Source organism: Halichoerus grypus, chromosome 2 (assembly GCF_964656455.1).
Source record: "Halichoerus grypus chromosome 2, mHalGry1.hap1.1, whole genome shotgun sequence".
In the NCBI taxonomy this organism is placed as follows: Eukaryota; Metazoa; Chordata; class Mammalia; order Carnivora; family Phocidae; genus Halichoerus; species Halichoerus grypus.
Genome location: NC_135713.1, coordinates 100,226,869 through 100,240,643, shown reverse-complemented (window position 1 = coordinate 100,240,643; position 13,775 = coordinate 100,226,869). Strand labels below are relative to the sequence as shown.

The 13,775-nt window shown below is 37.8% G+C and overlaps 1 protein-coding gene across 1 annotated transcript in view; it reads left to right on the top strand.

Moving 5' to 3' along the window:
- Window positions 1-13,775, top strand: part of SLC30A5 (solute carrier family 30 member 5) — a 35,359-nt gene that overhangs the window by 5,559 nt on the left and 16,025 nt on the right. The window contains exons 2-6 of the mRNA XM_036102386.2: window positions 2,651-2,773; window positions 3,863-3,929; window positions 5,147-5,232; window positions 9,724-9,811; window positions 12,928-13,015. Of these exons, the coding sequence (XP_035958279.1) occupies window positions 2,651-2,773; window positions 3,863-3,929; window positions 5,147-5,232; window positions 9,724-9,811; window positions 12,928-13,015 (452 nt within the window). The remainder of the gene's footprint in view (window positions 1-2,650; window positions 2,774-3,862; window positions 3,930-5,146; window positions 5,233-9,723; window positions 9,812-12,927; window positions 13,016-13,775) is intronic.

Below are 13,775 nucleotides of genomic sequence, written 5' to 3'. Positions count from 1 at the left end.
CACATAGTTAAAATCCCCCGGGGGGAGGGGAATCCCCAGACTGCACTATAAAAGGCCCCCCAGATTGCACTATAAAAGGCCCCCGAGATTGTGTTCATGATAAGAAAAAACACTTTGGTCAAATCTTTTTTTTTTTTTTTTAAGATTTTATTTATTTGACAGAGAGAGACACAGCGAGAGAGGGAACCCAAGCAAGGGGAGTGGGAGAGGGAGAAGGAGGTTTCTCGCGGAGCAGGGAGCCCGATGCGGGGCTCGATCCCAGGACCCTGGGATCATGACCTGAGCCGAAGGCAGACGCTTAACGACTGAGCCACCCAGGCGTCCCTGGTCAAATCTTTTTTTAATTTAGTGTGATATTATCTGGACTAAAACAAAATGAGCCATCTTGGATGGTGAAGATGCTGAGATTCATTCTTTCAAGGACTGAAATTTACTTTAATAATTGCATCAAAATCTTCCTAAAATATATTTTTTCATGCCTCTTAATCAGATTACTGTTTGTTTAATATAGTTTAGCTCTTGTTAATTCAGCACCATTGCACTGGATTATTCATACTCATCAGTTTTTATATTATACGTTGATATCCCCATTGTATGTCAGATTGTTTTAATTCTATTTGAATGACTTGGGTTTCTTTTAAACTTCTGGTTTTGCTTTTTGTATTTTTTCTCCCATTGATAGAGACTTCTTACCCTGTCAGTATGCTGGCCATGGGCATCCCTCACACATCGTCTTTGGTTTTGGTTTTTGTCTTTTTTCCTTGCACCTCCTTTTTAATGTAGTAACACCTATTTGATATAAACTTAAAAAGTCATCTACTGAGTGGCTTGCACAAGATGTCCTATTAGTGTGAGAGGAAAAAAATACTAAGAATTCCATAACTTTTTATCTCATTCTTTCTAATTTCTAATTTGTGTATGTTTTATTTATTTTTTTTTTTTTAAGATTTTTATTTATTTGTCAGAGAGAGAGCACAAGCAGGGGGAGCAGCAGAGGGAGAGGGAGAAGCAGGCTCCTCACTGAGCAAGGAGCCCGATGTGGGACTTGATCCCAGGACCCTGGGATCATGACCTGAGCCGAAGGCAGACGCTTAACGACTGAGCCACCCAGGCGTCCCTGTGTATGTTTTATAATGTATATAATATAACATCAGTACAGTAATACACTTTTACAACATACAGATAAATAGTCGGTTTCATGTGCAAAATTTTTTTTTTTACTGCTAGAGAGTATATGGTCAAAGAAGACACCTAGGCTAGAAAACTGAAGTAATTTCTTTCCTAATTTCAGTTTATTTTTCAGGAGCTCCTTTTTTCTTTCTTTTTATGGTAGCCTAATTTTTTCATGCATGCAGTATTCTTATGTCTCAGAGAATGTTATTTATAGTTCTTTGTTGTTTTTTGCTGCTGTTGCCTATGATCCCTTTATCTTTTAGATTTGTTGTTTTTGTTTGGTCTCTCATAAGCTTATCTTAAAGGACTGATTATCCATGTTTGCCATTCATGTTTGAATGAGCCCTAAAAAGCTAATTAGAACACCTGTGTAGGACTTGTTCCTAGTGGATCCCTATAAGGGTTCTGCTGAGAGATTGCAGCCTGGCTGTTAGGATATTGGAGGTAAAAGAAAAGGAGGTGGGGTGGGGTTAAGAAGGAAACTTACTCTTAATTTCCATGATTTTATTCTAGCACCTCACCCCTCCTCTCTGCTTTGCCTTATGTCTAGACCTCTCCAGAGACTAAGCCTCATGTGTCCTGTCATGATTAAGGAGAGAGTTGTTGATGCTGCTCCTCTTTTCAGCTCCCCAGCCTTTTCTGAGGTGCTTCAGATTCCTGAGCCTTCACAGGACTCTGTAGGGCAGGTTGCTTGACTTTTCAACCATGACTCTAAACTGCCGTCACATAGCAAAGCAGAGGAGGGGCAAACCTAAGGCATTTACCATTCCTCTGTTCCTTCTTACATTATGCTCTTCTAGTTTCATCGCAGGTAGAGTTTGGTGTCTGTTTTTATTCTCTTTGTTTGAAGTAACTGTTAGGTTTAAAAAGCAGATTACAAAATAATCTGGACAACTCAGTTAACCAAGAACATACTTTTTTTTTTTTTAAAGATTTTATTTATTTATTTGACAGAGTTAGCGAGAGCAGGAACACAAGCCGCGGGGGGGGGGGGGGGGTGGGCGTGGGAGAGGGAGAAGCAGACTCCCCGCCGAGCAGGGAGCCCGATGCGGGGCTCGATTCCAGGACCCTGGGATCATGACATGAGCCGAAGGCAGACGCTTAATGGCTGAGCCACCCAGGCGCCCCGAACATATTTATTTTTAGTTTGGCCTCTTTTTTTTTGTTTTTTTAACAGACTGCGTCTATATATGTATGTGTATATATATGTGTGTGTGTGTGTATATATATATAGAATGTATATATATATGTATATATATAGAACGTACATTAAAAAGAATCTAGAAGTTTATATACCAAGATATTAATAGTAGTTATGTGGTTGGTGAGTTGTTTGGTTTTTTTGTTTGTTTCATTTTTTGTAATGAGTATCTGTGGTTTTTATAATAATCCCTATTGTATAATAAGAAAAAAACATATTACAGAGTTCCTTGTGATTTTAATGATACTGAAACTTGTTTCTGCTCTTATTTTTCAGATTAACAAAATATATTGTGTTACTATGTTTCACTAAATTTTTGAAGGCTGTGGGACTTTTTGAATCATATGATCTCCTAAAAGCAGTTCACATTGTTCAGTTCATTTTTATATTAAAACTTGGGTGAGTGTCTGTGGTTCTTTTTTCCTTAATGTGTTATTTATTTGAAACTTCTGTTTTAACTGATTATCTTTAGGAACTTTTAGATAAAATATTTTGTGCTATTTATTCCTCCTTATACTATAATAGCGTGCCAAAACTAGACTTGTACTATAGTTTGTGTTAAGGAGGTTTTTGCACATTTCTTTTAATGTTCAGCTTAATAGAGGATTGCTGAATTTTCACGTCCGTTTCAACATTAAGTCTGTGCAGGATCTCCTATCAGTTAGCCTCTGAAGAGCTCCACTGTATACACCCCTGAAAGAGTAAGAGTGGAAAGGGCAGATAATTTCTTAGTATTTTCATAAGAATAGTTTTGACCCCACAGTCTCCCTAAAAGAGTCTCCAGGCCCTAGGAATTCCCAAACCATACCACTGGTGTAGTTCAGCCTTCCAGCAGGCATACAATGTAACCTGAGACTTGTCTTGGCACAGATGTTCCTTATTTTCTAAGTTAAACTGTGCTGGGCTTTGTTCACGATGTGCTCCCTTCACAGTACAGGGTCCTCATATAAAATAAATTTTATATTATTCTGCACATAGTAAGAAATTCTCTCTGAATAAAGTTTCTTTGGACTTGAGATTGATAGTGACCACTCTCTGTTAAAGACTCCAGGGAGTTAATTTTAGTAATTATGGAAAGTGATTCTTGACTAGGAAATTTTAAGTAATCAGTTGTATTCATTTTTATATAACCATTTTGGGAATGTGAAAGGTAAGGACATTCTTAATTTCTGTTATTTCAAGATTTATTACTAAGTTCTGGAGAAGATAGGATTTTTTTTTTTTTTTTTTTTTTTGTATTTCAAAGTATGAAAAAATATTGAGACCCCTTTCTTTTGTGGCTTGTGAACTGGTTCTGAAGGCGTTACAAAATAAGAGTTCCCCATATGTTCCAGTAGAAGCCTTAGTAGAATAAATATTGTTCTCCAGTATAATTTTTTTAGATGGTAACATACCTTTCGAGTTGTAGTATGTTCATTTAAAGTATCTTTACTTAACATCACACTTTGTATATAAGATAGATTAATATTAATGTTTCCTTATTCACAGGACTGCATTTTTTATGGTTTTGTTTCAAAAGCCATTTTCTTCTGGGAAAAGTATTACCAAACACCAGGTGAGTTTTTTCCACAGTCCTTTTTTCCTAGCAGCTTCCTAGTCATTAGGCCAGGAGAAGTGTTGATCAGAGTTACTTAAATGATTTAAGTACACAGCAGAACATTTCCATAGTTAAGTTGCTCTTGACTTGCTTTTCAGTATCGAGGCTTCAAGAATAAACTATAAAGTATTAAGATAACAGAATGTTTAAAAATGGAGAAGAGAGTAGAAAAGTTTTAAGGTATAAAGTAATTTTTTTTTTAATGCAGGACTCTATTCTAAAGATTTCTAAATGTGACGCGGAGACACACCCAAAAGCCTAGGACAAATGTCATTAGGAGGCAGATAAAGCATAGGGGTTAAGACTGAGGACTCTGGAGTCAGACAAATTCAGATTCTGTTTGTCCTCCTTATGAAGTCTTACTTTGAGCAAGTTACTAATTTTTCTCTACCTCAATTTTCTCACCTGTAAAATGGAGTTAATAATACCTTTGTAATGGAGCTGTGAGGAATGAATGAATTAATACATATAAAGTTCTTGAAATAGTGCCCAGCATATTGTCAGCAAACAATACGTATTAGCTGTCACCCTCATCATCATCATCATTTTCTTTAGGCACCTGAGGTTCAGGATGCATACAGAAATGTCCTGCATTCTGTATTGTCATCTCACATTACTACCTCTTTGGACAGTCGTTAGACTCTACTATGTGTTTGCTTTGTGCAACAACTTAGAAAACTGTGCCATGACTTTTTATTAGAATGACAAATTTATGTACCTCTGTTTTAGAGACCATGCATGTTTTAAAAATAGGATTAATATTTTAATCCCCATCACAGCTTTTTTTCTCTCTTTTCAAGTAATTGAAGCTCTGAATATCTGATGGAAAAGAATTTAAAGACTAAAACATCACGTGTTCTAGCAAACTAGTGAGAAACTATTGAAAAAAAACCCACAAATTTGTATTTTATAGAAAAAGATTTCAAGATCTAACAACAGACAAGAATATAGAAAATGGAAAACAATACTGTCTTACAAATCTAGATTTAGTCAAGGGATCTGCACATTTTCTATTTAAGTTCAAAATATGTGATTATTTTTAAAAATGTAATTATTTAGCCTTTAAAATATCTAAGTGCTACCATTATTTTCTTTCCCTGTATATTTTATTTAAGATTTTAAGATACTAGCAAAACATACGACTAAAATTTTTAATTTTTTGTTTCCATTCATAGTGGATCAAAATATTTAAACATGCAGTTGCTGGGTGTATCATTTCACTCTTGTGGTTTTTTGGCCTCACTCTTTGTGGACCACTAAGGTAAATAAAAATGCATATTTTGAATGTTTACTTATATTTCTTAATTTTGAATATTAGTTTTATTCCATTATATTTTATGTCAAGTATTTATGTTAAGTTATATACAAATGCTTCTTTCACTCCTATAGCATTGGATATAACTCAGTATTTATTTATATGGGGGGGCTGACAAAACCTCTTTAATTTGTGGACTGTCTTTTGGTGAACACTGTAAATGCATTGTTCATGATCTGTTGTGATATTTTACTAGTTAAGAGTCCAAACAGTTTCAGAAAATTTTTAACATAGGTGGTTTTTTTATCATCCATTGGTGATCCCTTTTAGCAACTGATTTTAGAAACTAAAAGGTCTGAAATGGTAAATAAAAACCAGTAGGAAAGCAAAATTCGGGGGGCACCTGGGTGGCTCAGTCAATTAAGTGTCTGCCTTCGTCTCAGGTCATGATCCCAGGGTCCTGGGATCGACCCCCAAGTTGGGCTCTCTACTTACTGGGGAGCCTGCTTCTCCAACTCCCTCTGCCTGCCACTCTGCCTGCTTATGCGCATGCTCTCTCTCTCTCAAATAAATAAATAAAATCTTGGGACACCTGGGTGGCTCAATTGGTTAAGTATCTTCCTTCGGCTCAGGTCATGATCTCAGGGTCCTGGGATCAAGTCCCACATCGGGCTCCTGACTCAGCGGAGAGTTTGCTTCTCCCTCTACCCTTTCCCCCTGCTCGTGATCTCACACTCTCTTTCTCTCTCTCTCTTTCTCACTCAAATAAATAAATAAAATCTTTTTTTAAAGAATTTCTTTCCTGTGAGATTGTATTTTGTTCTGTATGTTATTAAATCACTGTCCCAATGTGTTAGAGAAGAAAGGCGGAAAATTGTTAAATTCATACTTGACTCCTTATTTAGTCTTACATTTCCCATCTTACAACCTGTCACTACCACCAGCTCCTCTGCCAACACTGCCCCTCTCATTCTTTTATTAAAACTCTGATCAGGAGCCCCTGGGTGGCTCAGTTGGTTAAGTCTTCAACTCTTGATTTCAGCTCAGGCCATGATCTCAGGCTCCTGAGATCAAGCACTGCATTGGGCTCCGTGCTCAGCATGGAGTCTGCTTGTACCTCTCCCTCTGCTCCTTCCCCCTCTTGTGCACTCTCTCTCTTAAATAAATTAATTAAATTTAAGAAACAAAAACGGGCGCCTGGGTGGCTCAGTCGGTTAAGCGGCTGCCTTCGGCTCAGGTCATGATCTCAGGGTCCTGGGATCAAGCCCCACATCCGGCTCCCTGCTCAGTGGAGAGCCTGCTTCTCCCTCTCCCTCTGCTAGCTGCTCTGCCTACTTGTGCTCTCTCTCTCTGTGTCAAATAAATGAAATCTTTAAAAAAAAAAGCCATCATGCAGGGGTGCCTAGGTGGCTCAGTCAGTTAAGTATCTAACTCTTGATTTCGGCTCAAGTCTTGATGTCAGGGTTATGAGATCGAGCCCTCATCAGGCTCTGTGCTGGGTGTGGAACCTGCTTGGGATTGTCTCTCTGTCCTCCCTCTGCCCCCCATCCCCATTTGCACAAGTGTGTGCTTGCTTTCTCTCAAAAAAGAAAAAAGGAATTGCGTGATTTTCTTTTTGAGGGAGGGGCAGAGGGAGAGAGAGAATCTTAAGTAGGCTCCCCACCCAGGTTGGAACTCCATGCTGGGCTCCATCTCACAACCCGGAGACCATGACCTGAGCCAAAATCAAGAGTCGGACACCTAACCAACTGAGCCACCCAGACGCCCCATGCAATTTCTTGATTAGAAAGACTCCTTCGGTGTTCCATAGCCTGTCTTATTTTAGGTTGGTATTACTTTGCTGATATATTTATTTTCTTAAATTGTATCTCGCAGTTATTAATAGAATTAAAGTTAGCACTGCTGTGTTCTCTTACAGATTTTTGAGTAAAGAGGAAAAATGAAAATTTTTTAAAAGAGCAGCTAAAAATCTTAATATTTAGATCCTATAAGCCCTGTTTTGGCTGGTGATAATGTTTTTCAGTTTTTTTTGGTTTTTAAGATTTTATTTATTTGTCACAGAGAGAGAGAGAGAGAGAAAGCATAGGCAGGGGAGGCAGCAGGCAGGGGGGAAGCAGGGTGGGGAGCCCAATGCGGGACTTGATCCCAGGACCCTGGGATCATGACCTGAGCCAAATGCCGATACTTAGCCGACTGAGCCACCCAGGCGTCCCAGTTTTTTTTTTAATATTTCATACATATAAAAGAGTAAATATGAATAAGAATGTTTAAATAATAATAAAGTGGGGGCACTTGGGTGGCTCAGACAGTTAAGCGTCTGACTCTGTTTCGGCATAGGTCATGATCTCATGGGTCGTGGGATTGAGCCCCACATTGGGCTCCCTCTGCCCCTCCCTCTTCCTCTCTAAAAAAAAAAAAAAAGCGGGGTGTCTGCTTGAGTTTCCCTCTGTCCCTCCCCCCCACTCTCTTTTCTGTCTCTCTCTCAGTTAAATAAATAAATCTTCAAAAAAAAGTAATAATAAAGTGAACCTTCATGTATCTAACACCCAACCCCCAAAATAAAACCTTACCCATACCTTTGAAGCCCTGTGTGCCACTCCTGACTGTGTCCCCATCTCCCCCTACCCTTGGGTATAATCTGCATCTTAAGGTTTGTTTTTCATTTTCTTGGGTTTTTTTATAGTATTTTCACATATGTATCTATGTCTTTTATGTTTGTTTTTTTAATGTTTAACTTTGCAAGTTTTTTACTTTGTATGGATAGAATTACATTGCACGCATGTTCTACAGCATACTTTTTCCATTTAATGTTATGTTTGAGACTTGCCCATATTGATGCATATAAGATATATATAGTTCATTCATTTTGATGGCAGTTTTTTGAAATATGATTCATATACCATAACATTCATTCTTTTTATGTTAGTCTATTTGGGCTGCTATAACAAATACTGTATCGATTGGGTGGCACTATTTTTTTTCTTTTTTAAGATTTATTTATTTTAGAAAGAGAGCTTGCATGAGCAGGGGGAGGAACGGAGAGAGAAAGAGAGAAGCAGAGTCCCCACTGAGTGTGGAGCCTGACATGGGGCTCAATTCCAGGACCCTGAGATCATGACCTGAGCCAAAATCAAGAATTGGAAGCTTAGGGGCGCCTGGGTGGCTCAGATGGTTAAGCGTCTGCCTTCGGCTCAGGTCATGATCCCAGAGTCCTGGGATCGAGCCCCGCATCAGGCTCGCTACTCAGCGGGGAGCCTGCTTCTCCCTTTCCTTCTCCTGCTCCCCCTGCTTGTGCTCTCTCGCTCTCTCTGTCAAATAAATAAATAAAATCTTAAAAAAAAAAAAAAAAGAATTGGAAGCTTAACCAACTGAGCCACCCAGGTGCCCCATAGACTGGGTGGCTTTTAAGCAACACAAATTTATTTCTTAGTTCTGGAGACTGGGAAGTCTAATATCAAGGTGAGGCAGACTGTCTGGTGAGGGACTGCTTCCTGGTTCATAGACAGCTATCTTTCCTCAATAACCTCACAGAGCAGAACGTGCAAAGAGAATACTCTTGTAGTCTTTTTTTATGAGGACTCTAATCTCACTCATGAAGGAGGGTTCCACCCTCATGACCTATGTACCCCAAAGGCCCCAATTTCCAAACACCATCACACTGGGGATTGGATTTAACATATGAATTTAGAGGGGACTCAAACATGCAGTCTGTACCAGATTTAAAGTGTACAATTCAGGGGCACCTAGGTGGCTCAGTTGGTTAAGTGTCTGCCTTTGGCTCAGGACATGATCCCAGGGTCCTGGGATCAAGTCCTGCATGGGCTCCTTGCTCAACGGGAAGCCTGCTTCTCCCTCTCCCTCTGCCTGCTGCTTCCCCTGCTTGTGCTCGCTCTCTGTGTCTCTCTGTCAAATAAATAAAATCTTTAAAAATAAATAAAACCATTCTCTTAAAAAATAAAAAGTGTACAATTCAGCATTTCTTAATATATTCATAGAATATCATTCATTTCTATTGTTGTACAATAGTCTATTGAATGGATATATTCTATATTATTTATTCCCTTACCAGTGACATTTAGGTTGGGGATACTGCAAACATAGCTGATAGGAGCAACCTTCTAAGTGTTTCCTCGTACACATACACAAGAAATTGATTGATATAATCCTACAAGTTGTACCATTTCAGCTTCTTTTTTTCCTCCTCTTTTTTTTCTTTTAATTAAATAAGCTCCACGCCCAACATGGGGCTTGAACTCACCATCGAGATCAGGAGTGGGGTGCTCTACCAACTGAGCCAGCCAAGTGCCCCTAGTCTCAGCCTTTCTAGGGTAGATAAGGCCAGAAGATAGATTATTCCAAAGCAGTTGTCCCTATTTATTTTTCTCAGTGTTTTATGAAATCAAGGGGAAATATTTATTTTCTCTTACTGTAGTTGAATTCATGCTTCTTGGTGAAGATCAGATATATTTTATGAATGATAATATTGTATTTTTATAGGACTTTGCTGCTATTTGAACACAGTGATATTGTTGTCATCTCACTACTCAGTGTTTTATTCACCAGTTCTGGAGGAGGACCAGCAAAGGTACAATTTTCTGTTATTAGACACTTGAAAATTGGAAGTTATACATGTAAAATATTATCCAAACCAATTAAATAAAATCTTTACCATTTAAAAGAATGTAGGGGCTTTTTCTGTTAATTTTAACTTTTTCTTACAAACTTTTTTTTTTACTTTTTATTCTGAAATCATCAGATATTCATAGGAGGTTGCAAAAATAGCACCAAGAGTGCCCTTCACTCAATTTCAATGGTAATTTCTTACCCAACTCAAGTAAATTATCAAAACCAAGAAGTTGGGGCACGTGGGTGGCTCAGTCGTTAAGCATCTGCCTTCAGCTCAGGTCATGATCCCAGGGTCCTGGGATCGAGCCTCACATTGGGCTCCCTGCTCAGTGGGAAGCCTACTTCTCCCTCTCCCACTCCCCCTGCGTGTGTTCCCTCTCTTGCTGTGTCTCTCTGTCAAATAAATAAATAAATAAAATCTTAAAAACAAAACTAAGAAATTGACATTGGTGTAATCCATAGACCTTATCAAGACACAGAACAGATTGATCACCACAAAGATCTCCATCGTGCTGTACCCAGGCCTCTTGCCCACCTCATTCTTTTTTTTTTTTTTTTTTTAAGATTTTATTTATTTATTTGACAGAGAGAAACACAGCGAGAGAAGGAACACAAGCAGGGGGAGTGGAAGAGGGAGAAGCAGGCCTCCCGCAGAGCAGGGAGCCTGACGCGGGGCTCGATCCCAGGACTCTGGGACCGTGACCTGAGCCGAAGGCAGATGCCTAACGACTGAGCCACCCAGGCGCCCCTGCCCACCTCATTCTTTACCTTTATTCGTCATTTTTGGAAAACACCTAAGAACTTGTTATAAAGTCTGATGAATATCCAACATTTTGCCAACTAGGCCTTATTTATCTTAAGTAACTTAAGTATTATCCTTTTTTGGTAAAAATGAGTCAAGAATCTGCAATTCCAAATTTTTATACCTACAGTATTTCCTTTTTACCAAATTGTTTGCTGTGTATGATGCATTGTCCCAGTTATAGGGGAAAGGAAAAATAAAGACAAATAAGATGTAGTAGTCCCTGTTCTAAAAGGAGCTGTTGCTCCCAAGTAATGGAGGCAGATGAATAAAATTAAGTGAACAAAATAACATGCCAAGTAGAGCAGAGAGACTACCCAACCCATAGATTTCAAATGGGATAATTAATATTAAAGCATATGCCACTGTTTCTTTCATCTCACTCATAGAGTACTCCAAAATAAATATCAACTAGATTGAAGCGTTTTGTGGATAAAAATAAATATATAATATAAAATAGTCTCAATATAGTATAACAATATGTAAAATGTATGTAAATGTATGTAAATATGCAACATGCAATACAAATATATGTATAAAGTAATATATATAAATGTGATATACTATAATATGTAAAATAATATAAATAGAGCTATAAATGTGTGATAATATAAAAAACATCAATATATATAATATAAAATATAGATGGATAATTAACTACAAGCAAAGAACACTCTGAGCATAAAAGCAGTGGGAAAAAATCACAATGGGAAAACTCAGTACATTTGACTTCATAATGATTATAAGTTTCTGTGTAACAGAAATCGTTGTGCAGACAACAACCAACAACAGAAAATTACAAGTAAAAGTTTTACATTTCTTTCAAAATATAAATTAGTAAGGTCAGTTAAGAAAAATGCATAAGATTCTCAATAAAAATGAGCCAAGGGCAGCGAAAGACAACTCACAAAAGAAATACAAATGTTTTTAAAACATTAAAAAAAAAAATTGGGGAGCCCTTGGGTGGCATAGTCAGTTAAGCCTTGACTCTTGGTTTCAACTCAGGTCATGATCTCAGGGTCATGAGATTGAGCCCCGTGTCGGCTCCTTGTTCAGTGTGGAGTCTGCTGGAGACTCCCTCTGCCCTTCCCCCCTTTCTCTCAAATAAATAAATCTTTTAAGAATATAATTTAAAATAAATAAAAATTTTGCTGCACTAATACTCAGAAGTTAGAATATAAATCGTACATATCATGCCCTTAGTGTCTGTAATGAATCTGGGCATCTGTTCAGGACACAGCATGTTTTTTTTCTTGGTTATGACTGAAGCACTACAGAATTCTCAGTTGCCCTCTTTAACAAAAGATTAAATTCTATTCTCCATATCTGGATATTGTTGATACTGTCATATTCTAATATAATGAAAATTATGAAATTTAAAATCGTGTGGTTTATGTATACTGGCTTTTGTCAAGATATCCATCTACCACACTAAGAGAATTTATCAAGTGTAGTGGTAATCATGTTAATGAATAGAATAGGACTCTCACTTTAATTTTAACTTTTACTTAATGAAAGTATGTGGCAGTATACCTGTAAATTTATAAATACAGAATGTATAATAATGCTATTTAGATGGCTTTTATACCCAAAATTCTGAAGTATTTGCATAAACTAGGCAGTATGTTCTTCCTGATTTTCTTTTGTCAAAATCCTTTCCTGGGATGAGAATATAAACTTATAAAAAAATTCATCAGCTTTTAAATGCTCTACACTTTTACTGGATATGAGAAATGACTTTGGGGGCGCCTGGGTGGCTCAGTCGTTAGGCTTGGTTCGTGATCCTAGAGTCCTGGGATTGAGCCCCCTGTCAGGTTCCCTGCTCAGCGGGAAGCCTGCTTCTCCATCTCCCACTCTCCCCTGCTTGTGTTCCCTCTCTCGCTGTCTCTCTCTCTCTCAAATAAATAAATAAAATCTTTAAAAAAAAAAAGGAAGAGGGGCGCCTGGGTGGCTCAGTCTTAGTTAAGCGTCTGCCTTGAGCTCAGGTCATGATCCAGGGGTCCTGGATCGAGCCCCACATAGGGCTCCCTGCTCAGTGGTGAGCCTGCCTCTCTCTTTTCCTCTGCTGCTTCCCCTGCTTGTGATAAATAAAATCTTAAAAAAAAAAAAATACTGCAAATTTATATTGTATAGTAAAAGGGCTTTAATGTGAGATGTTATTTTTTCTTTAAATATTTATATGAAAAACATTTTTCTTTAGCATTTGTATAGTCATGGTCTTAAAAGTCAGCTCTTGAAATAGCCATCCTTGGTAATATTTTCTTCATTTTCAGACAAGAGGGGCTGCTTTTTTCATTATTGCTGTGATCTGCCTATTGCTTTTCGACAATGATGATCTCATGGCTAAAATGGCTGAACACCGTATCCTTTTGCAATAGATTGGAGTAATTTAGTCTTGCAGAAAAATAGAAGACTGGCAGAATGGGACGAGAAGGAGGATTGAATTAAAATCAGTCATGAATGAAACTTCCATGAATTAATGTAGGTATTCAAATAATGAATAAATTTATTCTAAACTAAATATTTTATAGCATCTCCATCAATATCTTCTACAGGGACAGTGAAAGAATATTTCAGAATGTCCTGGTGCTTAAAAAAAATTTTTTTTTATTTGCCAGTCAACAAAATCACTCTTTTGGCTCCCTTGTAATAAGTTCAACGATTTAAATGCTCAATTTAGAAGTCAGTTGCAATTATTAAATACAAACTTCTTTGAAATTTAATGAAAAATCTTTGGCATCTTCTTGCCCGAAAGAAAAAGCTGAAATTCCTTCACCTGGTAATCACTCTCTTGCTCTATAAACTGTTATTTCTAGTTGAGCTTCCACTATTCTATAACCCCAACTTTCCAGTCAAATATGTATACTCCTTTTCCTCTACAGACATACCTTGTTCTTTCCTGTCCATACACCTTTGCCCACTCCATTTAGCTGACCTTAGAACACCAGTTTTGATTCTTCTGGTTACTTATACTGTCCTAAAGCCTGTCAGTTAACTAATTAATAGTTTACTTTGTTATAGTGAAAGAGAGTAGTGTGACTTTGCAAAATTCCAGGTTGCTTGTGATATGCCACCCCTGCCCCTTTCTCCTTGCTACTTGCTTTACTGAGGCTTATGTGGT